The sequence below is a fragment of the Ochotona princeps genome, chromosome 5 (assembly GCF_030435755.1).
Source record: "Ochotona princeps isolate mOchPri1 chromosome 5, mOchPri1.hap1, whole genome shotgun sequence".
NCBI classification, from domain to species: Eukaryota; Metazoa; Chordata; class Mammalia; order Lagomorpha; family Ochotonidae; genus Ochotona; species Ochotona princeps.
Genome location: NC_080836.1, coordinates 106,816,965 through 106,844,929, shown reverse-complemented (window position 1 = coordinate 106,844,929; position 27,965 = coordinate 106,816,965). Strand labels below are relative to the sequence as shown.

The 27,965-nt window shown below is 54.1% G+C and overlaps 1 protein-coding gene across 1 annotated transcript; it reads right to left on the bottom strand.

The window, feature by feature from the left end:
• Window positions 1-568: 568 nt before the first annotated feature.
• SCLY (selenocysteine lyase) lies at window positions 569-27,602 on the bottom strand. The gene is made up of 12 exons (XM_004597447.2): window positions 27,453-27,602; window positions 26,738-26,850; window positions 23,096-23,196; window positions 20,063-20,243; window positions 10,366-10,493; window positions 9,937-10,101; window positions 8,857-8,963; window positions 4,705-4,741; window positions 4,064-4,147; window positions 3,629-3,731; window positions 2,792-2,867; window positions 569-740 (listed from the first exon to the last, which is right to left on the bottom strand). Exons 1-12 carry the CDS (start codon window positions 27,530-27,532, stop codon window positions 587-589), a joined length of 1,329 nt encoding a protein of 442 aa, XP_004597504.2. The 5' UTR covers window positions 27,533-27,602; the 3' UTR covers window positions 569-586.
• Window positions 27,603-27,965: the final 363 nt, after the last annotated feature.

The window sequence follows — 27,965 nt, the reverse complement described above, 5'->3', positions numbered from 1 at the left end:
GATCTGCTCCTGGCCCCAGGACACTGGCTGTCCGCAGTGGAGCAGAGGATCTGGAGACGAGATGAGAGCTGGCAGCATGGGCAGTGCCCGGGGTGGCAGCAGTGGAAGGCGCCTGGCTGCCACAGGCACACCCTGCCTTGGACGAGGCTGAGGCTGGACAGAGGCCAGAGCAGGGCGGAGCAGGGCCCACTGAGGCAGCACGGAAGAGCACGTGTAGGAGCCACAGCCGAGTCAGCATTCAGGTTCCTATGTTTCTGACGAAGGCGCTTGGGTTTTACCTTCCAGAAAAGAACACCGCTTCCAGGAAGGGCACTCGGGATGTGCTCCGTGATTACTGCAGGGGTGTGGGGCGCAGTTGTAACCTGTCCACTCTGCCATCGCCCTGGGCAGCAGGAGGCAGGTGGTCCAGTGTGGCAGGATGGGAGGGCTGCCCGTGTATCAGGCGGCCCAGTCCGGGGAGGAGCGACTCACACGGACGCCCCACGCTCTGACACGCGGGGTGGAGTGAGACAAGAAGGGGGAAGGTGGTCCTGGGCTGCCCGCTGCGGGGAGGATTCCTAAGCGTGGCAGTGGGCCCTGTCCGGGGCTAGGCCTGGCCCTCCAGCTGGGCCACGGCTTGCTTCAGATCTTGCACGACGAGCTCCACCTCGGCCCTGGTGGTGCCACGGCCCACGCTGAGGCGCAGCGCGTTCCTGGCCACGGCGAAGGGGATGCCACAGCTCAGCAGCACGGGCGACGGCCTGGGGGCGGGAAGGGCAGTCAGTCAACGCTGCTTCCATGGCTCTCGGCCAGGTCCCCAGCAGGGGACCACCTGCTGGCCTGGCTGTGTGTGCCCATGACCCCCGCATGTGCCTAGCCTGGCTGTGTCTCCACGACCCCCTCCACCTGCCCGGCCTGGCCGTGTGTCCCCACGATCCCTCCACCTGCCCAGCCTGGCCGTGTGTCCCCATGACCACAGACCCTCCACCTGCCCGGCCTGCTCGTGTGTCCCCACAATCCCCGCATCTGCCCAGCCTGCTCTGTCCCCACGACCCCCCTCCACCTGTGTCCCCACGATCCCTCCACCTGCCCAGCCTGACCATGTGTCCCCACGATCCCTCCACCTGCCCAGCCTGACCATGTGTCCCCACGATCCCTCCACCTGCCCAGCCTGGCCATGTGTCCCCATGACCATGGACCTTCCACCTGCCCGGCCTGGCCGTGTGTCCCCATGACCACAGACCTTCCACCTGCCCGGCCTGCTCGTGTGTCCCCACAATCCCCGCATCTGCCCAGCCTGCTCTGTCCCCACGACCCCTCCACCTGCCTGGCCTGCTGTGTCCCAACGACCCCCCTCCACTTGCCCGGCCTGCTGTGTCCCCACGATCCCTCCACCTGCCCAGCCTGACCATGTGTCCCCATGACCACGGACCCTCCACCTGCCCGGCCTGCTGTGTCCCCATGACCCCCTCTACCTGCCCGGCCTGGCCGTGTGTCCCCATGACCACGGACCCTCCACCTGCCCGGCCTGGCTGTGTCCCCACGACCCCCTCTACCTGCCCGGCCTGGCCGTGTGTCCCCATGACCATGACCCCCTCTACCTGCCCGGCCTGGCCGTGTGTCCCCATGACCATGACCCCCTCTACCTGCCCGGCCTGGCCGTGTGTCCCCATGACCACGGACCCTCCACCTGCCCGGCCTGGCTGTGTCCCCACGACCCCCTCTACCTGCCCGGCCTGGCCGTGTGTCCCCATGACCACGGACCCTCCACCTGCCCGGCCTTGCTGTGTCCCCACGACCCCCTCTACCTGCCCGGCCTGGCCGTGTGTCCCCATGACCATGACCCCCTCTACCTGCCCGGCCTGCTCGTGTGTCCCCATGACCACAGACCCTCCACCTGCCCGGCCTGGCTCTGTTCTCCTTTCCGTATCCCTCACCTCTCACCTCACCCACCTTACTTCTCCCTTCACCTTCTCCCTCACTTCATCCCTCATCTCACCTCACCCCCAATTCCCACAAGGCGTGCCCAGCCAGCTCTGGGGCGGCAGTGTCCATCAGGCAGAGGGCGGGCTGTGCAGGGCTTTCGGGGCAGAACCCGGAGGCCGAGCAGTATCCACCCAGCCTGCCCTGCCCATGCACTCATCACAGGCCCACACACACATAGCCAGGCCAGAGGCGGCAGCCACCACTGCAGCCCCCGAGTGCTCATCCAGGGGGAGGATGTTGGCCATTCTCTCCTCTCAGCCTCCTGCTGCTCTCGGAGGCCACCTGTCAGGGCCCGGGGACAGCAGGCCCCTCCCTGCTCCTTCCTCTCCTGCCCTCTCAGTACCTTGTTGGGCCTCCTACACTGGCAGCTCTCATCTCTGAGGTCAAGTGCCTCAGTTTTCTCATCTGAGAAATGGACAACTCACCATGGAGGATGCCCTTAGCAACAGCCACCTTGGTGACATCAGGGTCAGCCTCTGTGCCCATGGCAGGGCCTACACCTCTCAGCTCTCCCTGGTACCCCTGGCTCCTGGCCTCAGCTGCCATCCAGGAAGCCCCTTGATGCCTTGCCCACCTGGGACGGGGTTGCTCCTCAGAGCCAAGCTCCCTGCACAATCCTACCAGCTGGGAGTGTTGCCTGCTGCTCCCCAGGCACCTCTCCCCGCTGCTCCCCAGGCACCTTGCCCTGCTGCTCCCCAAACCCCTCGCCCTGCAGCATGCCAGGCACCAACCTTGTGTCTTGCAGGTTGTCCTCCTCTTTGGTGCCCACCCCTCCATCGGCCCGTCCCAGCATCCTCCAGCACCGGGCGTGGCAGAGGGTACTTACTGGTCCCCGTGGTCCGAGTGGCATGCAGCCCCCACGCTGGCCAGCAGGGTCCGGCACTGTGCGAGCACCAGGCGGCCTGTGGAGACAGCACGGGGCCTGCTGAGGCAGGGCAGGAGCAGACGCTGGGGGTGCCCTGCTCCAGCCCAGGCACTTCCCTCTTTCTGCAAAAGCTCAGTTGACTGCTGAGAAGCACCTGCCTCCTTTAAATGAATCCAGGTGGCCACTGGGCAGGCTTGGCTGTGATGGGCCAGGGAGCCTACAGGGTCCCACGGGACAGCCAGGCTAGCAGGGTGAGAGTGCACTCCCGAGGCCTGGCTGAAGCCAAGTGTGCTTGATGCTGGTGTCCTTGAGGGGCCCCGGCTGGCCTTGTGCCTTTGGGGAGCCCTAACTGCTCCCGGGCTGGGAGGAGACCCCTCCCAGGGGACAGTTTGTAACAGGTGCACACAGCGCTGACGGGTCTGGCTCAATGTGGACTGGGGTGCTGAGCGCACGCTGCGCACGCGCAGAGCGCAAAGACATGGAGGAGACACGCAGCACCGGGACCTGGCCAAGCGCCAAGGCAGCTCTCCGCTGGGCATGCTGGGTTAGCAGGGACCTCATCCTACCCCCGGGGTGAGCTCTGGGCATGCTGGGTTAGCAGGGACCTCATCCTGCCCCCGGGGTGAGCTCTGGGCATGCTGGGTTAGCAGGGAGCTCATCCTGCCCCGGGGTGAGCTCTGGGCATGCTGGCCCAGCAGGACCTCATCCTGCCCCAGTGAGCTCTGGCCCAGACTCCACAGTGAAGCCCAGGGCACCGAAGCAGCACACACTGGAAGGACAGGGGACACGGGCAGTCACCTTGCAGCTGAGGACCCCGGATGGAAAAGTTACAGGTGTTGGGCAGCCGCTCGGCGCCTGGAAACCGGCTATTCAGATGGATTCTCTTCTTGCCAAATTCAGCCTGGGGAAAACAATGCCATCACGTGGCAGTTCCAAAGACCCCTCCACTTGAGCTTTTTCTAGGAAATGAAACCTCAACAAGCAAACACTCCTCTTCTCAACTGGCTTCGATCTGCGGAGGTAACGGCAACAGATCTAGTATGTACACCAGTCCACACGACCTCCTGCACTCGGCCATCAAACACGGCATCTCTGGCACATTTGGCCAGGATTCGGGACCTGGGCTAGGGAGCCTCTCTGCCTGACTCCTGGAGACCGGGATGCAATCCTACCGAGCTTGGAGACTCAGTTCGCCTCCCACTTCCTCCCAGGCAGCCCAGCCTCCCCACTCACCTCCAGCCGCTCCTCCAGGTAGTCCCGAACATCTCTCATGTGGGCCTCATAAGCCTCACAGTTCTGGGTCACCAGCTCAGCGGCCTGGGGACAAACATGTGGCAGGGTGGGGAGCCCATCCAGCCAGGTAGCATGGTGGATGGACGGCATGGCCTCAGACAGCACAGTGCCACCCTGGGAAGCTGCGCAGGTGGATCAGTGTTCAGGTGGGGACAGCACCAGGGGCATGACAAGTGCTCAGAGGGGTCACTGCCCTTCCTGACAGCTCCAGGTCCTGGGGATCCTGGGAAGGAACAGTGATGCCTCAGGCGACAGGTTCCTGGCCCAACTTTGGTCCTGGGCCAGTCCTGGGTGCTGTGGGCATTTGGGGGGAATGAGCTAGTAGCTCTGTCTCTCTGTGTGTCAACCTCAATACCAACACGCAGGCAGGAAAGCAGCAGGGGAGGCGCCGGAGGGCAGCGAGGCTGCTCTGCCACAGAGCAGAGCCAGAAAAGGCGGAGCCAACAGCTTTTTCCTGGCAGGTGCCACATGCATGCATTCCGTGCCGTAGATTCCAACACATGCCCTTCTCCAGGAAATAAACACGACGCCAGGGGGCTCCTGGGTGCCCGCTGCAGCCACCAAAGGGCCCCGCGGCTTACCTTCCCAAGGCCAGCAATCATTGGGGTGTTCTCTGTCCTGTGGGTGACAAGGATGGAGTGAGAGTGAACAAGGGTGTCAGCAAGAGACCCTGGGGACAGAACATGACTGTATCAAACAGGGACAGTCACCCTGTCCCTCTGACCTGTGCCACACAGGTGCCTCGATGGTGCCCCAAATCTATACCGTCTGTGCCTAGCTTCTCCTCCTGGCCCGATGCTCCACATGCTAGCATCTCTTTCCGAACGTCCCCGACCTGTCATGCACCCGGGGAATGCCTCTGGATGGTCCCTAGAGTGTCACACGGGAGGGAGCGAGGGTCTTTTTCCTGCCATGGGCTGGTCGGGTATTAGCCACTCTTATGAGCCCTGAAAGATCACCCCGACTTCAGCACCGGCCTGCGCTTACTGAATTCAAGTCCTGCCTGCAGCTGGCTCGGAGGGCCAGACCCAAGGAGCTGGCAGGCCTGGCAGGGCGGCACTCACTGGCTAGCCTCGGGGTGGCCCTGTACATCCATCCCTTGGCAGTTTGCATAGACAACCATGGCTGACTGGGGGCAGTTTTGTCTTTTTTTTTTTTTTTTTTTTTTTAAAGATTTATTTTATTTTTATTACAAAGTCAGATATACTGAGAGGAGGAGAGATAGAGAGGAAGTGGAGCTGCCGGGATTAGAACCAGCGGCCATATGGGATCAAGGCGAGGACCTTAGCCACTAGGCCACGCCGCCAAGCCCAGTTTTGTCTTTTTTTCTCACCCGAGTACCTAGCTGTTCCTTCTGTTGCCTTAACAAGTTCACTAGGAGACCCCAGCACCACACGGAGGTGGACACCCTTCTCTCGTTCTGTAGAGTTAAGACTGCAGTGTGCTGCCGCCATGGGTCAGCTTGGCCGACTCCTCCGAGCGCATTTCACAGGAAATGCTGGCTTTTCCTTAGGAAATATGTGCCACTTGCCACTCATCAGCCTTCTACTGTGGAAGGACATAAAATGACCTCTACAGAAACAGAATTACGTCAAGGTGACAGAGATCTTCCACCCGCCGGTGCACTCCCCAGATGGCCGTGTCAGCCAGGGAGCTCCAGCAGGTTGTCCAGCGGGCGGCCACCTTCAGCTGCCTTCCGGGTGTTCTGCAGGAAGCCGGCCGTGAACTGGCACTCTGGGGTGGGGGGTGCTGGCATCATGGGAAGCAGGCTCTGCCCACTGTCCCGGAACGCCTGGGCCTGTGCTGGAACACGCTCCGCTAGAGCATGCCGCACTTCTTTTTCTGGACTTTGAGCTCTAGGTGGTAACCTCTTGCCAAAGGTTTCCACATCTAAGCTCACAAGGGATGGCGTCCCTGGCTTTGGTCTCGGGCACCTCAGCTTCCTTCCTCCTGCACGTGCTGAAGGGCATGTCCCAGAATGCTGTCAATTTTCCTTTGTCAGTCTTGCAGGTGCTCTGTCATTTTAGTTACTGGAGGCCCAGCTCTCACGGATTTGTTTTTACCTTGTATCTGTGTCGCGGTTCACTGAGTTCTACTCTTTCTTCCTGTTTCCGTGGAGGTTGCTCGGTGCCCTTCCGAGGTCCTGCAGGCGGAGGCCTGGCTGACTGCAAGCACCCAGCGTCCTAACCCCGCCGCTGGAGCGCTGCCCGTGGCTGCTGCTGCGCTCTGTGGTCAGCTTGGTGCATTGGACCCAAACTATTTAGAAGTGAGCCGCTTCTTTCCAAGTACCTGGAAATTTTCCTATTCTTTTTCTATTACTCTTATGTCCATTCTACGGTGGCCAAAGAAAGCATGATATATGACTTCAATTTTAAAAAAATTAAATAAATTTTCTTCAGCTGAAAGGCACAGGGGCCGGGCTGAGAGGTCTCTTCATGATGCCTGCAGCAGACAGTGCTTGGCTAAGTCAAAGCCAGGGGCCCAGAACCCAACCCCAGCCTCTCACATGGCAGTTGGGTTCTGGGTACTGCAGCCAATACCTGCTACCTCCCAGGGTGGGCATTGGCAGGAAACCAAGGCAGAAGCCAGGGGCTGGGACTCATACCTGCAGGTAACCCAAGCAGTGACGTCACTGCTGAGCCACAACTAGCCCCTGCAAACCTTCAAAACTCCCTCATCTAATAAGGTTGATCTTCGATGTTCCTGTATGCAACTATGTTACATGCCATCCTTCAGTCACCTCTAGTGAAGAGATGAACCAGTGTTGTCATACAGTAAGCCAAGGTGCCATTTGTCAGGAGGCATCCCACAGCAGAGGCTGGCCAAGGTGCCATTTGTCAGGAGGCATCCCACAGCAGAGGCTGGCCAAGGTGCCATTTGTCAGGAGGCATCCCACAGCAGAGGCTGGCCAAGGTGCCATTTGCCAGGGGGCATCCCACAGCAGAGGCTGGCCAAGGTGCCATTTGCCAGGGGGCATCCCACAGCAGGCAACCTCAGGCCCCGCTGTTCTGCCTGTTCCAGCTCCCTCCAGCACTGCTGGGAGGGCAGCGAAAGGAGCCCACGTGGGGCCTTTCTACCTCCTGGGCAATGGTATCAGAGTCCCAGGCCATCTGGGCTGAACCAATCAGAGGGTGGAAGATCTGCCTCCCTCTCCCTTTGTCTCTCTCCATCACTCTTCCTTCCAAACAAATAAATATTTTCTAAAAAATGAAGAGAAGGAATGCATGTTATCTTTAGTAGAAAACTTGGTTTTCCCTTCATCTAAGAATATCCTGACTTGCCCTGCACGCCCAAGGGCTACATTTGCTGGGCATGGGACCTTGACTGGACGATTTTCTTTGAGCACTTTCTTCTGGTCTCTGATTTCTGATGAGCTCACTGTCACTCGAGCTGCCTCCCCGGTGGCGTGGCGTTTCTTCTGTATCGTTCATTATTGGAAGCTTAGTTCTAAGTCTTTGGCAAGGCTTTTGCCGGGGAGGTGGGGTTCTGTTTTGGGGTTTGCTCAGCTCCTTGAGATGTGGGCAGTTTTCCAGAAAGTTTCAGGTTGCCTTCCAGCGCTGTCCTCCGTATCCTCCCCTCCCCTGCTCTCCGGAGGATGCCGCGAGCCGCAGCCTCCTACCTCAGCCTTGCTCTTCGCTGGCTCAGATTCCCGTAACAGCCCTCCTGCTGTGCTGTCCGACTCAACACTCAGCTGTTTATTTTGGTCACGTCCGTTTTAGCTCTAACATTTCCATTTGGTTCTTCTTTACATGTTACTTCTCTAAGTCGCCTCCAGTGTGTTCTTGTTCACAGCTTCCTGTAACGTATTTGTCACACAGATCTGACACCTCCATCATCTCAGTGCAGTCACGTTTCACCTTCTTCCTTCCGCTTGCCATCTTCACAGCCCTGGTCTAAGCTTCCTGTTTGGGATTTTCTGACGCTGCAGTGGTATGGGGTGTGAGCCTCCTCATCACTGCCTGGTGAGAGAACCAGGACAAGTACCTTCCTTGCTGCTTAGGCCCGGGCAAGGGCATGTCTGCATGGGGCTCCCAGCTGCACGGGCTCGGAGGGTTGACACGGCCCCACTGCCCCGACACACCTGGTAGGCTGTGTGGCTGCTGGTTACAGCACAGGGCAGCTCGAGTCGGGACTTCCTACTTGGCCCGTGCTGCCGTGGAGCGGCCACGGTGTGGCTTCCTCTGGGGCCGCACAGAGCACAGCAGGTTGGCTCTACCTGGCCCCGCTCGCCAAGCTGTTCCTCTCCTGGCCTGCTGCTGTGGAGAGCAGCCGTGAGCGGGGCCGGCTTCTTCGGCGCTAAGTGTGGGACAAGGGGCGAGAGACCTCAGGGAGCTGCCTGCTGATCTTACTTCTGCTTCTTACTGTGAGGTTTCTGGCAAACACTCAGTTCCTGGTAGACACAGGAGCAGCAGGAAGCCAGGGCGCTGCTCCATGGCTCCTGCTCCCCACAGCACAGCTTGTCCAGCCCTGAAAGGTCCAGCAGCGTCCAGTCAGCAGGCTGGGCCAAAACGACCAGCGGAGCCAGGTGCTTTGAAGCCGCTTTGAGCAGCCTGCCCACGCTGCTCTGCACTGTCCTAGGCAGCCTGGGTGCAGGGGTCTGTCAGCAGAGCCAAGCCTGAGGAGTCACAGTGCTTCCGGGAGGTGAAAGGGACAGCACAGGCTGTGTTCAGATGTTGCTGCTGTATGGGCAAAGGGCACGGCCAGCATGTCAGAGACCGTGAACTTTACATTACCCTGGCCTGAAATTCCGCTCTTGTCCACCTCCAAACAGCATCGGGTACAGAGGGGTGAGGTCACCGAGCCCTCGAACATAGAGTGCACCAATCCTGGGACCATAGAACTGGAAGGGAAAGTCAGGCATTTACTCCAGGGAAGCTTGCAGCAAGCTGGTCTGCACACGAGCCAAGAGCCCAGAGTGCAGATAGCTGAGGCCAGTGCATGGTCGGGGGGTTGCACGAGACCCCGGGCCGTGCTGTCCGTCACTGCCCCGACATCCCACACGCACGGCAGAGCCCTGGCCTGAGACAGGGACAGCTGCTGGGCTCAGTCCCCAGCTCTGCAGCGGGCACAGCCCCCAGCACAGGACGCAGTGGACTGTGTAAACCGGGAGGAGTTCAAAGCGGGGCGTTTCTCACAGGTGGGTCTGAGGTTCAGCCGCTGGTTTGTGAACTTTGAACTGCGCCATGAGGGGCCACACAGGCTCCTTGGGCAGCCAGCTGACAACCGCTCCTTGGACAGGGTACTGATGACAGGGTGCTCACGACAGCTGCTGCCAGGGTCAGTACAGCAGCACTCCCGGCATGGGCCTCCATGGCTTTCCCCGGCTCCCCTGTGCCCCCCAGGCCTGTACCCAGAGAGGACAAGCTGTCCCAGGCCTGTACCCCCAGGCCTGTACCCCAAGAGGACAGGCTCCCCCAGGCCTGTGCACTGAGAAGGTACACTCCTCTAGCCTGTACCCAAGAAGGCGTGCTCACCATGTGTAGGGAAGCCACATTTTCCTGGGCTGCACATGTGCCTGGGTCTTGGCACACATCCCCACCCACTCTCTGCTGTCTGCCTGGCCATGCCCTCCAGTCCTGCGACCCCCATGGCTCTCCATACCCCCTAACTCTATCCCGTCTGGGTCGGGGTGCCCCCACTGTCCCATTGTGGCACTCATCACGTGGCACTGCGCCACTGCTGGCTCCTGCTTGTGAAGCCCGGGTGTGGGGCCTGTGGTTGGGGGTGGCGGCCGTACCCGGGCGCTGGATCCGTGGGAGAAGCAGTGGCTCAGCGGGCTCTGCTTCAGGCAGAAGTGACCTCTGCTGACCTACCTTGTGGCCCACGATGGTCAGGAAGTCCACTCCCAGCTCCTCCACATCCACGCGCCTCTTCCCCAGCGCCTGGGCAGCATCCGTGTGCAGGAGGACACGGGGCAGCCCCGAGGCTGCCCGCTTCTGGTTCAGGGCCCGGACACGCTGGCTGATCTCAGGGACGGGCTGAAGAGAGAGGAAACGTGGCTGACACTGCATTGTGATCCGACAGACTCAGCAGGAAGCGCTGGGGGTGGGGAGGAAAAGGGGCAGGGACCCTCCAGCCTGGACAGGGGTGAGGGGAGGGGAGCGGGCAGGGACCCCTCAGCCTGGACAGGGTGTATGTGAGGGGAGCGGGCAGGGGCCCCTTAGCCTGGACAGGGTGTATGTGAGGGGAGCGGGCAGGGACCCCTCAGTGCCTGCGCACTTGGTGGCCCGGCAAGTGCTCACCATGATGACTCCGGTCTCGTTGTTGGCCAGCATGATGGTCACAAGGCACGTGGTGGGGCGGACAGCCGCCAGGACGTCGTCTACGTCCACTCGCCCATTCACTTTGGACACTGGGACAAAGGTGACCTCTGAGATGCAGAAGACAGTACTAGGTCAACGCCCAAGGCTCACTCAGCCGTTGCTCAGCTGGGAAAGCTGCAGCACCCACTCGGCCAGCGGTGGGTCGGGAGCACCTGGGCTCGGTACCCTGTCGGGCTCCTGACTGCAGCGCCCTGCTAGTTGCCCCACGTGGTCCTCCCGCCTGCGCGGGAGACGGGGCCGAGCTCCCAGCTGCAGGCTTTGGGCTGGTGAGCGGCCACTGTGAGCATGCGGCCAATCAGCAGACAGGAGCTGTCTCTGATGATTACTCAATTTTTTTCCAAAAGAAAAAAAATGTTCAAAGTTGAGAGAACTGTAAAGCGGAAGGACCTGCCCCGCATCACCCCAGAAGTACTGTCAGCTGCTCCCCGCGGGTGCTTCCTCAGAGCAGCTGTAAAGGGGAAGGACCTGCCCCACATCACCCCAGAAGTACTCTGTCAGCTGCTCCCCGCGGGTGCTTCCTCAGAGCAGCTGCAGGTGGCGAGTTTGCCCTTCTGTGCTCAGGAACCCACTGGGAAGTGACAGACCAGGGGGCACCACCTGGGTCCACTGGGAGCTGGGCACCAAGCCGACGTCTGCCAAGCATCTACCGTGTGCCTGGTGTGGAACAGGCACTTGTGGACAGGTGAACCGTCAAGGTCCCACCTCCCCTCCAGGTAAGAAGGAAGCTTGCGGATGGCAGGGTGACCGTGCTGAAGGAAGCCACAGAAGGCGCGGGGCAATGTGTGTCAGCCACGTGGCACCCCTTGGACTCAAAGGGCCGTCAGTTCTTCACGAGGGCCATGGAGAAATGGAAGTAAGGGATGCTCGGGTCAAGCTTAGGACACCCACAGTGCCCAGGACAGGTGTCGCCTGCTTGCTCCCAAGGGGCACTTGAGAGGCAGCTGAGGACTGCGGCGGCGGGGCTCCTCCAGCTCCAGCCTGGCCCAGCTGCTGGGAACGGAAGAAGTGGACCCGTCGAGGGGAGCTCTTTCCTGCCCTCTTCCTGTTACTCTGACAAATAAAAATGAGTGTGTGCACGTATATATAAGTTAACAAAGGTTAAAACTGAAACCCTACACACTTTCCAAGAAGCACTAGTCATTGCACAATGACCGATAAGAAGAGTTCAGTGCAGTTCAACAGATTAGAACTCAAGAAAGTCGTCCACAAAACTTCAGACATACTGACAGAGATCTTCGAATCCCAATATCAGAGAGAAACGAGGAGAAAAGTCAACAGACCCACAGAGAAATGTGGGACAAAATGAAGTACCAACACAAGCAATGGGCACAGTGGAAGCAGAGGCCAGAGAGAGGAGAGCAGGCAGAAGGGCTTCCACCCTTGATGGGAATCACTAATGGACACATGCAAGAGTTCAACAGCTCCTGTCTGCCGATTGGCCACATGCTCACACAGGTGTAGGCCACTCACGGGGGTGCTGGGACCCCTGGATGTCCACATGCCCATGGCCATTCACGCAGGTGGCAAGGTCACTCGTGGGACTGCTGGGACCCCTGGATGTCCACATGCCCATGGCCGTTCACACAGGTGCAAGGTCACTCACGGGGGTGCTGGGACCCCTGGATGCCCACATGCCCAAGATAAACCTGGGCTCCTACCTCCTAGCATACAGTACAGAGAACTAACTCCAAGCGTGTCAGACAGAGAGCTAAGACTAAAAGACAGTCTAACAAGAAAACATGCAAGTAACCCTTCATCGCCTGGAGCAGGCCAAGTTTCCTACAAATGATGCAAAGGACTAGAAAAACTAACAAATGCTTCATCCAAATGTGCCCATCAAGGCATGCTACAAAGAAAGAAAACTCACGGACTGCGAGAAACTATTGTAAATGATGCACACACAGAAACAACTCTCAGAACTGAAAAACAGCAGACGGGTAACACCATCTTCATACACAAGGGTAAGTATTAGAACAGACATTCCTGCAAAGACAGTGCATGAGTAATTGGTCAATACGTATGTGAAAAGACACCTGACGCTATTAGAAAAAAAATGAAAACTAAAACAATGAGATATTTTATACCCATGAGGGTTATAATAATAATAACAAACAGATAAAAATGTTGAAGAGCACTCTCTGCCAAGCTCGTCGGACACGCTCTTCAACTCTCCCAGGTCGCTCTTCCTCGGAAGAGTTGTCGAAGGTGGAATTGTGAAGCTACAAAACCAGTGCGGACCTTCCTCTGACTCCTGGACCTCTGCCTGACCCCCGGACTTTCGCCAGACCCCCGGACCTCCGCCAGACCCCCGGACCTTCGCCGTGCCCACGTTGCCGGCTCTGCTGCCCGCGACAGAAGCTCATGCCACCCTTATCTTATTTGTGGGTTGCTACAATAAAACATCTTAGACTGATAACATAAAGAATGGAATTTTAAGACTCGGAGTCCCTGCGCTGGGCGGTGGTAGCAGGCGAACACCTGGCTTTCCTGGCACAAGGAGCTCTCGTGACTGACCTTGTGGCCGGCCGGGGACTCGCCAGCCTTCGGGGCCGTGGGCTCCGGTGGTCCGGACTCCAGCGATTCATTTCCAGTGCCGGCTGGACATCCGCCGGTGGCCTCCGCATGGACGCTGTGACTGCCAGGTTGGAGCCTGGGTCTGTGTGGGGGGTTGGGAGGGCGAGTGTGGTCTGGGTCCTGACAGTTTGAGCTTGGTGATTGGGAACAGCTGCACGTGGAGGGAGTCGGGGACTCGGGGGGGCCGCCTTGTGTGGAGAGGCGCGGGGCGGAGTTGACAGAACGGCACACGGGCCCCTTTCTGACTCTTTGTGCGGATCTGGTCTGGGGGTGGAGGGGAGCACTGGCTCTGTTCCCTGTGGGGTCGGTGTGGTCCCTGGAGCTGAAAGCTAGCAGCTGCGGTTCTCCACCTGGAGCCATATCGGGTGGCAGGATAGCAGGTGTGAACCCTGAGTGGAGATCCAGAGTGGGTGTGTTGTTGGTTGATTGCGCAGAGCTGAGCCCACGGCAATAGTCTTGCAGCCTGGGGGGTCTGTGTAGTCCCTGGAGCTGACTGCGACAGCCCCCTGATCTTTCTGGCCACCAAGTTTGCCCAGGACGACCTCAGGAGGTACTTAGACGTGTTGGCTAGCAGGGGGTAATAAGCTCAGTCCTGCCTATAAAATCAGTGCCACGCAAAGCAATTATTTAGGACAGTTGTGTTTCCTAAACCCAGGGTACTGATTGAGCATTAAAGTTAATTTATACACCTGAGGTAACAGACCAGAGAGATGTCGTCAAACAGATTGACAATTTCAAAAGGAAAAAGACAAGAAAAAAAACACTATGAATGTTACTAAAGTCTCTCCAACAAAGGAGCAAAAGCTTCGCCCATTCTCAGAGTTAACTGAGGAAGACATCGAGAAAATGGAGGACAGGGAACTCAGAAAACTCATTGCAAAGCTCCTGGTCAACAATGAGAAGTACAAACAAGAGTTCAAAGAAGAAATAGCAGTAATACATCAAATTAAGGCTGATATATCAGAAATGAAGAACACAGTAGAGCAAATTAAAACTACAGTGGAGAGTCTCAAAAACAGAATGAATGAGGCAGAAGAAAGAATTTCAGAATTAGAAGATATTTTCTGCCATCACGAAGAAACAAACAAAAAGCTGGAAGCAGAGCTAGGTCAAGCTAAAAATAATATCCAAAAATTAAAAGATATGATTAAAAGGTCTAACATAAGAGTTATGGGTGTTCCAGAAGGTGCAGAAAGAGAAGCTGGGATTAGAGGTGTATTCAATGAAATAATACAAGAAAACTTCCCTAAACCGAGCAAAGAATTAGAAAATAATATACAGGAGGGCCACAGAACTCCCAACAGAGTTGATCAAAAACGAACTTCATCACGACACATGATAATCAAGCTCTCCTCAGTTGAACAAAAAGAAAAAATCCTTAAATGTGCACAAGAAAAAAATCAAGTGTCATATAGGGGAACCCCAATCAAACTTACAGCTGACTTTTCAGAGGAAACGTTACAGGCCAGAAGAGACTGGAGTGACATATTCCAGATTCTAAAAGAGAAAAATTTTCAGCCCAGAATAACTTACCCTGCAAAGCTCTCCTTTGTCTTTGAAAATGAAATAAAATTCTTCCACAATAAAGAAAACTTCAAGATTTTGTCTCATCTAAACCTGCCCTACAAATGATATTCAAGGAAGTTCCTATGAAAGAAAAAAGAAATAGTAACCATCAGAAACAAAGGCAAATGTGGAGAACATCCAACTAAAATGCTAACGCAAGACCTAATTTAGAACAACACATCGCCAAAATGACAGGACCAAATTGTCCTTTATCTATAATAACGCTGAATGTAAATGGCTTAAACTCATCAATTAAATGCCATAAATTGGAGGATTGGATCAAAAAACAAAATCCATCTATCTGCTGCTTACAGGAGACGCATCTCACCAATAAAGATCAGAAAAAATTGAAAGTAAAAGGATGGAAAAAGATATTTCAAGCAAATGGTAAGGTAAGACAAGCAGGAGTAGCCATTCTTATATCAGATGACATAGACTTTGATGTGAAAAGCATCAAAAGAGATAAAGAAGGATACCATATTATGATCAAAGGATGCATCCAGCAAGAAGAGATCAGCATAATAAATGTTTATGCTCCAAATGCCAAAGCATCTAGTTACGTGAAACAAATATTAACGGGATTAAAGGGAGAAATAGACTCCAATACGATCATAGTGGGGGACCTTAATACCCCATTAACACAAATGGACAGATCAAAAAACCAGAAACTCAGCAAAGAAACAATAGAACTCATTCAAACTCTAGAGCAAATGGACTTAGTTGACATCTATCGAACCTTTCATCCTACTGACAGAGAATACACGTTTTTTTCATCAGCACATGGAACTTTCTCCAGAATTGATCATATCATAGGCCATAAATCAAGCCTTAGCAAATTTAAAAAAGTGGAAATCATATCATGCACGTTCTCAGACCGCCAAGGAGTGACGCTTGAGACCAAGAATTCGAAACACCAAGGAAGACCTACAAACATATGGAGGCTGAACAATATATTACTAAATGAGCAATGGGTTAGAGAGGAAATCAAAGGGGAAATTAAAAAATTGCTTGAAACAAATGAAGGCATCAGCACAACTTATCAGAACTTATGGGATACAATCAAGGCGGTGCTGAGGGGAAAGTTCATTTCAATTAATGCTTATCTCAAGAAACAAGAAAAGCACCAAGTAAATCAGCTAATCTTACAGTTGAAGGAACTAGAAAAACAACAACAAAGCAACCCTAAGACTAGTAGGAAAAAAGAAATCATCAAAATAAGGGAGGAAATAAACCAAATAGAGACCAAGAGGACTATACACAAGATTAATCAATCAAAGAGTTGGTTCTTTGAGAAAATCAACAAAATAGACTCCCCACTAGCTCGACTAATTAAAAAAAGGAGAGAGAAAATACACATTAATAGTATCAGAAATGAGAATGGAGATGTAACAACAGGTACCTTAGAAATACAAAGAATCATCAGGAACTACTATAAGCAACTATATGCGAACAAATTAGAAAACCTAGAGGAAATGGACAGATTTTTGAACTTATACAATCCACCAAAATTGAATCAAGAAGCAATTAACAATCTAAATAGCCCAATAACATGCACTGAGATTGAATCAACAATTAAAGCCCTCCCAACTAAGAAAAGCCCGGGACCAGATGGCTTCACTGCTGAATTCTACCAAACGTTTAAGGAAGAACTAACCCCAATCTTACACAAGCTTTTTCAAACAACAGAAAAAGAGGCAATTCTTCCAAACTCGTTCTATGAAGCTAATATCACTTTAATACCAAAGCCAGAGAGAGAAACAACAGAAAAAGAGAACTACAGACCGATATCCTTGATGAACATAGATGCAAAGATCTTCAATAAAATATTAGCCAACAGGATCCAACAATACATTAGGCAGATTATTCACCCGGACCAGGTGGGATTCATCCCAGGTATGCAAGGATGGTTCAACATTCGCAAAACAATAAATGTGATACATCACATCAACAAGTTGACTCATAAAAACCATATGATCCTCTCAATAGATGCAGAGAAGGCATTTGATAAAATCCAACACCACTTCATGTTAAAAACCCTAAATAAGATAGGCATAGAAGGAACATTCTACAACATAATCAAAGCAATTTATGATAAACCCAATGCCAATATCATACTAAATGGGGAAAGACTAGAAGCCTTCCCGTTAAAATCTGGAACTAGACAGGGATGTCCACTCTCACTGCTACTGGTCAATATAGTTTTGGAAGTCCTTGCCAGAGCTATTAGACAAGAAAAAGCAATTAAAGGAATACAAATTGGAAATGAAGAATTAAAATTATCGCTATTCGCAGATGACATGATTCTCTATATAGGAGAACCAAAAGACTCAGTCAAAAGACTATTGGAACTCATAAGAGACTTTGGCAAAGTAGCAGGATACAAAATTAATGAACACAAATCAATGGCATTCGTGTATACAAATAATTACGCCACTGAGGAAGAAATTGTAAGTACAGTTCCCTTTAAAATAGAGGAAAGGAATCTTAAATACCTAGGAATTAAGTTAACTAAAGATGTGAAAGACCTCTACGATGAAAACTATAAATCATTTTAAAAAGAAATAGAAGAAGATCTTGAAAAATGGAGAACCTTACCATGTTCTTGGATTGGCAGGACCAACATCATCAAAATGGCCATATTACCGAAAGCAATATATAGATTCAACGCAATCCCAATCAAACTCCCAGCAATATTCTTCTCAGAAATAGAAAAGATGATACAGAAGTTCATCTGGAACCACAAAAGACCACGAATAGCTAAAGCTGTCTTGAAAAATAGAAATCAAACCGGAGGAATCACAATTCCAGACCTCAAGACATACTATAGAGCAGTGGTTATCAAAACAGTCTGGTACTGGTACAGAAACAGAGAAGAAGATCAGTGGAACAGAATAGAAACACCAGAAGGGGATCCACACATGTATAGTCAACTAATCTTTGACAAGAAAACAGAAAACAATCCAGGTAAAAAACCTGGTCTATTCAATAAAAGCTGTTGGGACAACTGGATAACAGCTTGCAGAATAAAGAAGCAGGACCCGCACCTGTCGTACTATACAAAAATCAGCTCTAATTGGCTCAAGGACCTAAACCCACACCCAGAAACCATTAAACTACTAAAGGAAAACATAGGAAGCACACTCCAAGATATAGGAACAGGGAAAGACTTTTTAGAAAAGACGCCTAAAGCAACGGCGATCAAATCCAAAATGAACAAATGGGACTATATCAAACTAAAAAGTTTCTGTACAGCAAAGGAAACAATTAAAAAAGTGAAGAAGCAACCTACAGAATGGGAAAAAATTTTTGCATTCTACACAAGTGACAGGGGACTAATATCTAGGATCTACAAAGAGCTTCAGAAACCCAAGGATAGTGAAAAAATAAACCCTGTAGCAAAATGGGCAAAGGCAATGAACAGACGTTTCTCAAAAGAACAGATACAAATAGCTAATAAATATATGAAAAGATGCTCAGGCTCTGTAGCCATCAGAGAGATACAAATGAAAACCACCTTGAGGTACCACCTAACTCCTGTGAGACTGGCCTACATTCAGAATTCGAAAAACAACACATGCTGGCGTGGATGTGGGGAGAAAGGTACCCCCCTTCACTGCTGGTGGGAGTGTAGGCTAGTACAACCATTGTGGAAATCCATATGGAGAGTGTTTGGAAAATTGCAAATAAACCTGCCATATGACCTAGCAATCCCGCTCTTAGGAATATACCCAACAGAAGTGAAATCTGCATACGAGAAGGGGATCTGTAATCCTATATTCACAGCAGCACAATCCACAATAGCAATGTCATGGAAACAAACCAGATGTGCGTCTAAGGAAGAATGGTTAAAAAAACTGTGGTACATCTACTCAATGGAATATTATTCAGCTGTCAAGAAGAACGATATTATTCTATTCAAAACCAGGTGGTCCCAACTAGAAACTATTATGCTCAGCGAAATGAGTCAATCACAAAAGAATAAATACCATATATTATCTCTCATATAAGAAAGCCAACATGGAAAGGTAGAGTTCATCAAGTGCCCATGGAGTTCTGATCTAAATATAGATTGCTGCAAGTCAGGTCCCACGGCAAGAGATGGTGAAAATTCTCTGTTCTAGGCATGTTGGCATTTCATGGATGAAGTAACAGCAGAGTATATTTAGCATGTTGTGAACATGAATATGGCAAATTGGCAGTTATCGTCAGTTGCTGGCAATAGTTTAGAGTGATGACAAATATTATTTTGATTTTTTGTGTGTTATTTAGTTATGAGGAAAGTGTATGGTAAGCAGTCCATTTGATGGTTTACTAATTTCCTTGTTGTTGAGAAGTCCGAGTTGATTATGTATTTAATATGATAACCATTTGTGTGCTGTGAATTGCATTAAGAGTTAGGTAGGGCAGAGATGATGCTTACTAAATGTACAAAACGGATTGATGAGATTAGCCAGTTAAATCTTTTCACCAGTAAGGCACTCAACAGCCCATGAGATATTTATTAAAAATGTCAAGTAAATCCTCTTATTTTTGTATCATAGTGTCAAATAGCAGTAAAATAAACATGTTAAGATCTTTAATCTACTGCTATGTTTCACTGCAAAATTTACCTTTGTTAAAATTTGCTTCTGTTCAAATTTGTTGAGATCGCACGTAAAAGTATCCTAATATTACTGTGGCTGGTATTTTCTAATTACTGTATAATATTTTGGGAATGCAAATTTTATTTGAATGTCAACCACAGTTAAGCATGTGCCGTTTGTTTTTCTTGCTCAGGTTTTGTAATTTGATGGAATGTTTTTATTATAGTTTAATAAATGTTTGCTTTATTAAAAAAAAATGTTGGAGAGGGGCTGGTGTGGTGGCAAGTTGCCTCCTGGCACGCTGGCATCCCATTTGGCAGATCATGCCCTGGCCACTCCATCTAGGATCCTGTTTCCTGCTCATGCATCCGGGAAAGCAGTGGGGCATGTTCCCTCCTGGCAGACCCGGGAGAAGCGCCTGCCTGCTGTCCTGGCCCAGTGCCAGGCGTTGCAACCATCTGGGGAGGAACCAGTGGGTGAAAGATCTCTCCCTCTCGATGTTTCTCCCCCACCCTTGTAATTTTGCATTTAAAATAAATGAATCTTAAAAAATGATGTTGACGAGGATACAGGGACTGTCCCCTCGTAAACCACTGAGAACATACAATGACTCAGCCCGCAGCACAAGGTCTGGGCCCAGTACAGTCACCACACACGTCATCAAACCAAGTTCCATGGCCCTGCCACTCCACCCAGGATTTCAGCTGCAGCCAAATGAAAACTCATGCTAACACCCAGACTGCAGTGCTCACAGCCAGCCAATCCTGACATCCAGGGCACAGGAGCCAGCTAAGCTCCCACGGACAAATGTGACGGGTGCACACCAGGAGGGAGGTCCCCCACGAGCGAGATCTGGGTTAACAGCTGCCCACAGGGCCCCTGTGGCCGCTCACCGGCCATTTGCTCCTTCGCCAGGTGCTGCAGGGGCAGACAGATGGAGTCATGCTCCACCGTGCACGTGATCAGGTGGGGCCTGGCTCCCTCTGCCGGGCTGGGCCGCTCCGCCGGGTCTCCTGGGGAGGCTGCGTTTTCATGGAAGGTTTTCACCGCAGAATGGATCACTAAATTATTTGACTGTAAAGAAATAACAAAAAAAGCAGTTATAAGAATCACTCCAAGGGAACCCCTTTTCCTTTTGTAGCCCACAGTAACAGAACAAGCAAACAAAACCTCCAAGAAATTCAACTGCATGAGTTGCACCTTTGGCTCACGCTTTCTGAGGGCTGAGAATTCATTTCCAGGCCATGATGTCTGCTTTGTCACAAAGCAGCAGTATAATGCTTCAAATGCTATAAATCTATCAAAATAGAGTAGTTCACTCAGCTCCCCGTGGCCGGGCTGCCCAGCCTCCGGGAGGGACTCCTGGGGCGTCCACCACAAGAGCCTGGGACTCCATCACGGAGTCTGGTTTTTCACTGCTGCTTCCTACGTAAGCAGTCCTAACTCCACATCCTTCTGACCGCCAAGAGAACAGAACTAACCGGAACACACCCGGCAGCGGAGCTCTATTGGGTGCTGTGTGTCCCAGGCTGGGTCATGCAGTCATGGCTGGGCCCCTGGGCTGGGTGACACACGCACACAGTCAGGCCCCTGGGCTGGGTGACAGATGCGAACAGCCAGGCTCTGCCCAAAGACTCGACACGCAGCTGCCAGTCCCCGCGCCCCCAGGGCACCTGGGCAAGCTCAGGAGTTTCTTCCAGATCTTCAAGCCATGAACTCAGACAAATGAGAAAGATGGCTAGTGACAGACCCTGCAGACTCCATCTAAAATGGAACCACGTCCCCCCGGCCACAAGACTCCGGTGCCTGACCCCAGACCACAACAGGAACTGGACAGCAGGCTGGCTTTAACTGGAGGACCACCAGGAGGTGACACAGTTCTGGAGTCAAGGTCACAGAGCCCAAGGTCTCACATCCCACCAGGCACTGTGGCCCTGTCAGGCACATCTTCAGCGTGTGTGTGCGCGCCAAGAGTAGCCATTTATCCTGCAGCACTGGAGGCCAGAAGCGCAATGCCCGCCTCGGAGGGTGCGCTCTTTGAAAGCAGAAAGGGCGGCTTCTTCCTAACTCCTGGTGCCGCCCGGCAGCCCTCGGCTCTGCCCCGTGCTCCCTTGGCCCTCCCTGTGCAGGAGCTTGTCATCCTGAGCCGAGTCCTTCACCTGGTGAGCAGAGGTTTGTCCGGGTCGTGCACAGCACCATGTGGCAGCACACTGCTCAACTCGCCACCCAGAATCTAGGAGGGACATCTGGGTGGCCTCGGTAGCTTGGCAGTTACCAATGACACTGCCGTCCCCATGCCCTGGGCACTGTCTTGTCTCCTCAGGACAGACGCACACACCGGGGAGCTGTGGCTTCAGCCCCCGGGACTGGGCCCACTATTCCAGAGTGCTTGCCGGGTTTGCCCCCACGGCTGTGTCGACGGCAGTCAGCGCCTGGCGGCCTGGATTCCCCCTTCCCACGGCGACAGCTGTGCCCGGGGTGCTGCTGCTCCCCGCCCTGTGGTCCCGGAGCAGGCTGAGGCACTTGGCTTTTCTCCCGGCATGCATTCGGTTTCCCGTCCATATCTCAGGCAGGCTGTCCGCTTCGGGAAGAGCTGTAGGAGCTGTGAGCAGCTGCTTCTCCCCAGCACAGGTGCCTGGGTCCCAGGGTGTCGCAGCATCTTCGGCTGCCCTCCTGCTGGTCGGCTTTCTTCTTAAGCTCTTGTGACAGAACCCGTCATTATGTCTTCCTGGCTCCACTCCGTTCTCACAGAGCCACCACTCCCACACGAGAGTACGACCCTGCTGCCGAAAAGCCTGAGGCCCACCCTCCACAGCGCGGCTTTCTCTACCCGAGCCACCGCCATAAGCCTGAGGCACCCGGGCGGCCCTTTCTCTTCAGGACCACTCGGCTGTCCCCACACCACCCGAGGAGACCCCGTCCCCTGTGTCCCACATGAGGATCTTACAGTCGCCAAAGGCAGGGAAACTGACAACCTTGTCCAACCCCAGGTGCATGTCCCCAGCACCTCAGCACAGGACAAGGGTCCAGACAGTCACGGCCCCTGTCCCCTCTGCCCCATAGCCCCCCTGCCTTAAGTAGCAGACTTCCTGCAGATCAAGGGTCCAGACAAGCATGGCCGTTGCTGGGTCCCTGTTCCCTGCTCCCCAAAGCCCCTCCACCTTAAGTAGCAGGACTTCCTGCAGACTTGACTGTGTAGCCAAGTCCTCCCACCAGGTACAGCTTCACGGAGCTTTGGCCCTCTGCATTTCCACGTCGGTTACTTTGGGGAGCCTACCCACAGGTGTGCGACTCGTGTAAGATTCCCATAGGAAGCTCAGCTGATGTGGGCACAAGAACTGTGGTGCACAAGAACTGTCGGCTGCACTCCAGTCTTCCAGTCAGAATTGGGTAAGCCGAGCCTACTAAGATGCCCAGGTGCTGGCTGCTGTTGCTGCTGGTAGTCTCAGGGCACGAGCGAGACCCGTTCTTTCCTGGCAAATCGCTGCTGCAGGCTCCATCTTCACACCGTCTCCTCCCTCCTAGAGCGTCGCCTCTGTCACCGACGGGTTCTCTGGAGCACACACCCCAGGAACTTTACGTAAAGCACCAACGCCTTCCTCCCCCTTTCAGCCAAGGGTCCCCACAACTCCGAGGCTTGTTCCTGTTTCAACTCTCACGGAACCCAGGTCGCTTTGCCAGAGGCTCCTCTCTCACCGAAGCCTCCTCCGTCAGATCCCGTTCAGACGCGCCTACAAGTTCGTATGAGTTTATTTTGGTGCAAAAAGACCTCAAAATCCATGCACTTTTCACATTTTGAATACAACTCATAATGGCTTATTATCAAGCTAGTTTACAATACAGCAGGCCCAAGAACTAGTATTTTAAAAAGAAGGAAAGTTCCAGCACACGACTTTCCACACTCCTGATTCCGGCTGAGACCTTACCTCGGTTCCCCCGGAGGTGAAGATCAGCTCCTGAGGCTTCCCCCCGATCATCTTGGCCAGGTTCGCTCGGGCTGCACTGATGATCTCCTTGGCCTTCCTGCCTTGAGGACCAAGGTGGAAATTTGTTACTTTGGCTGCAAGTCGACCACTACAACCAACAAACTGACCACACCAGTTTGAGCGGTGTGAGCGGGCACTAGGAGGAGGTGGTAACCAGCATACCGCGAAACCTGCTGGGAACCAGAAACAAGTTTGGAGGGGTGCCTGGGAACCCCAAGTTCCCTAGGGTGGCTTTCTTCTTCCCGCGTGCCAGGAGAGAGGGAAGCTGTGGCCATCTGCCTGGCTTCCCGTTCAGCAAGGCGGGAGAAGCAAAGGGTGGGGCATATGCTTAAGAGCAAGCTGCAAGACAACAGAAACAAGCCAAGGTGGAACACCAAGTCCAACTCCACGCTGTGCACAAGCACTGAGCCCCAGGGGCTCCCGGGGCGGTGGGGGACAGTCACACCCACGGGCACCACACTGTGTGAGGCGGGCAAGGTGGGACCACTCCTAGTTCGCAGCTCAGCGGTGCTGCTAACGTATACCATAAAATGGCATTACAGAGAGCAGGCTAGGGCTGGTTCAGGGCACGGCAGGTTAAGCAAAGAGCGTGCAGTTCAAGTCCCGGCCACTCCGCCTCCGGTCCAGCTCCCTGCTAGTGCAACTCGAAAGCAGTGCTGACCAAGGGTCTGGACACGTGTGGGAGACCCAGGTAGAGTTCAGGACCCCAGCTGCAGTCTAGCCAAGTCCTAACATCACAGTCAGCTGAGGGTGAACCAGCACACAGATCTTTCTCTCTAACTCTACCTTTCACTTTAATAAAACTTTGTTTTAAAAAAGAGTACTGTAGGAGCTGGTGCTGTGGTATAGTGTGTGAAGCCACCACCTGCAGGCGCTGCGTCCCACATGAGCGCTGACTGGAGTTCCAGCTCCCTCTAATGTGCCCGAGAATGCAGCCGAGATTTCGGACCTGAACGTTCAGACCCTGCATCCATGTGGGAGACCAGAAAGAAGCTCCTGGCTCCTGGCTTCTGCAGGCCCAGCTCCAGCCAATGCATCCATTCGGGGAGTGAACCAGTGGATGCAAGATCTTTCTCTGTCTCTCTCTATAAATGCTGCCTTTCAAATAAACCAATAAATCATTTGACAGATGTAAAATCAGATGTGCAGTAGTTCACACAGCCGTTAGCACCTGCAGAGATTTTATGTAACAAAGGCCTGCACTGTGCAGGAGAGGCTGAGCCGCCTTCACTAAGATGTGTGCCAAGTGCTGGGACAACTTTGGATAAATGGGCACTAGCTCCAGTGGGCACAGGTGCCTGCTCCATTCGGGACGTGACGCACAGCTGGCCCACCAGATGCAGCTCCGGGCCTCCAAGAGTCCACTGCGAAGCCATCCCCTGACCCTCACAAGACAGAAAATATTCACGAGTTCCCACAGTCCCCTGCACAGAGGCAAGCGTCGTGCTGTGTCCTCACCGGGCTGCAGCTGTTGGTCATCCCCCACCCAGTCTCCTTCCAGGGCCCACAGACCGTTTCTAACTGGCTCATCACTGCCTGGAATTAAAATTTTTAAAAAGATTTATTTTATTTTTATTGCAAAGTCAGATATACAGAGAGGAGGAGAGACAGAGAAGATCTTCTGTCCAATGATTCACTCCCCAAGTGAGCACAACAGCCGGTGCTGAGCCGATCTGGAGCCAGGAGCCAGGAACTTCCTCCAGGTCTCCCACACAGGTACAGGGTCCCAAGGCTTTGGGCCATCCTTGACTGCTTTCCCAGGCCACAAGCAGGGAGCTGGATGGGAAGCAGGGTTGCTGGGATTAGAACCGGCACCCATATGGGATCCCGGAGCATTCAAGGCGAGGACTTTAGCCTCTAGGCCATAGCGCTGGGCCCACTGCCTGGAATTAAGACTGCATTTCGCAACTCACATTGCAATCAGGCGTGGCCATGGAGCCAAGCTCTGGGCCCAGTGGTTTTGTGAAGCTTCCGGAAGTATCCTTGAAGGACTTGGGAATACCTTTCTCCCTGCCATGGGTGGGACTGCTGACCTGATGGCTTGGGCTGCAGTAGCCATGCTGCCCACGTGGGGAGGAGCGGCATGCTGAGGAGAGAGGCCTTGTTTGCATGGCTGACCACAACGGTCCTGGACTACCAGAAACCAACAAGGGGGGGCGCTCTTTGGGTTTTCTGTGTTTCAGAACAAAACTATGTGGTACCGTTACCATATCTGCTCATACACTTCTTGTGGGGGGAACAACAGGCGAACACAATTGCACACACAGCACGCCTCCACGAGAGCCATCTTCCCAGGCCACGGACAGGCTCCACTGCCGGCTTCCCCAGGCTCTGTCACCTGCAGCCCTTCGTTCTCACAGGCAGGCCACGGTCAATGCCGTGGGCACCTAAAATCTTCCCACGCATCCTCAATGCTTTTCTCCTCAAAGACTTCTAGCGGTAACATTGAGAAAATACCAAATTGTCCTGTCATCAAGTGATTTTCTTTTTCATTTCTACCTGAGTAGCAACAGAAAGTGAACCGTAACTCACTTTTTACATTTTTTGTTATCGTTTTTGCTTCTTAAAGATCTGTTCATCTATTTGGAAGGACGACAGAGGGAGAAGCAGAGATCTCCATGTGCAGGACTGCTCTGCGTGGCCGCAGCAGCCGGGGCTGCACCAGGCCCACTGCAGCTCCGCAGCACCGCAGGGTCGAGCCATGCTGCCCTGGCACACTGTGGGCAAAGGCGGCCAGGTGGCCCTCGGTCGCTGTCCACCCCACGCAGGCCTGCAGTGTCCCGCCCAAGCTTCTTCCGGCGTGTGATGGCCCTCTACCTTCTCATTTCCCAGGCAGGGGAATTGGCTACAAGGCAGAGTCCAGACACTTGTCAACACAGAAGTTAATGATTGATTACTACGCGACCTTGCTTTTAATTATCAAGTTGTTGTGAAACTTCTAATAAGCAAACAGCTGCCCATGCATCCTCAAACCTACACAGGCACCTAGCAATCCAGGAGCTCCTTGGCCATATTCCAGCCGCAAGTTATTTTAGCTCCTCAAGACCCACAATTAGGATAGTTAATTTTACATCAAAGGAGAAAGTTGAGGCCTCAGTGTACCCTTGTCCGAGAACATGCTGGAACCTGCCAGGGGACCACCAGCTGGCAGCCAAGCATCTCCCACAGCTCCCACCTCCATGCGCACTAGCGCTAACGGACTGACGGAAACTCGGGCTGGCGCGGCACAGCAAAAAGTCATCCTCATTTTGTAACAAGGCCAAGATTACACAGGATCAAGGTGATTCCAAAGCCTTCCTTTGCACACGGTGTAAGGCTCTGCTGTGCTGGCTGCAGGCTCTGTTCTCACAAACACCCTGCCTGTAAGCAGGGCGTTAAACATTAAGCGGCACAGATGGGGGCCCCCACAGGCTCAGCTTAGAAACGCCACGTGCACAGATTAAAGGAATGACCAGCAGTTCCGGTTCCACATTTACAGCTAACAATCCACTCAAAACAACGCTGTCCTGGGCGGGGCAGGGGCACTTTCCCCAAGAGGCCCCAGTCCCCGAATGTGGGCTGGCGGGCGGCTCCCAGCCATACCTGCCGGGTAGGAGCTGCTGGGGTTGCCCCAGGCCTCCGTCATGGCCTCCGTCATGGCCTGGATGACCGCGGGCTCCAGAGGTGTGGTTGCGTTGTAGTCCATGTAGACCTTCCTGCAGGAGGAAAACAGCCGCAGGCCGTGTGGCAGCAGGGGTGGGGATGGTGGGTGTGCATGCTACAAGTCAGCACTGGGCTGGCCACCCAGGGTGGCAGGCCGATTCCCTGGCTGTCCGCTGCAGCGTCACCCGCAGGCGACAAGGCTCTCGGGGGATCGGACCAGTCTGGCAGCAGTAGTGCCGGCGGCAACTGAAGTTTGCATCCTGTCCTGGTTTGCTCTCCGTATGGGATAGTAAAGCTATACTGGCCCGATGCATGCAGAGCGCCTGGCCGTGCACACGCACGGTCACCCCACTTCACGCCCAGCCAAGTGGCCGTAGTCCCGCGTGGAGCGACCACACCACCCGTCCTCTGAGTAGGTGACAGCCAAGGAACCCCACGGGCTAGGAGACACCACTGAGGGTTTCTCCCTAGGAAACAAACTGCGAGCACACCGCGTTCCTCCTGCTCCAACTCCGGGGTCCCCGGGACTCCCGGCGCCCGCCCGCGGGCGAGCGACTACCGGCCGCCTCTCCGGGCGGACCCCTCGCCCCGCCGCGCCAGAGGGCTCCCCGAGGCACCGCCGGCCTGTCCCGTCCCGCCCCGCCGAGGGGCGCACCTCTCCTGCGGGCTGTCTTCGTCCGGGTGGCCGCCGGGCGGACCCGTGGCAGCGCCGCTCCGCGTCGCGGCCGCCTCCATGGCCGCCGCCGGACCCTCCGTGCCCCCGGGTGCAGCGAGCGCGCGACGGCAGCGGGCCGCGGCAGTGTCGGCGTTGGCTGGGCGGCGCGCCCGCGGCCAATCCGCGCGCTCCAGGGAGGCGCCGGGCGAGGCGCGCAGGCTGACTGGCCGCGCGGGGGTCAGGTGACGAGCCGAGCCCGCGGATCCGGGATCGGGGAAGTGTGACGCTAACGGCAGGCACGTCGTGCCGGCGGGTCCTGGCACCGGGATGGCAGAGACTCCTGAGGCGCTGCGATGAACGCGAGCCTGGGGAGATGCCAGGGCCGCTGTCTGGGCCTGTCACCAGGGGTCTTCCCTCGCCCTTCCGGCGTGGCGCGCCCCAGCTCTGAGCCTGCGCTCCTGTTTGCGCTGTCTCAGCTGTCAGGAGGGATTAGGCACGGCCCCACCGCTCACC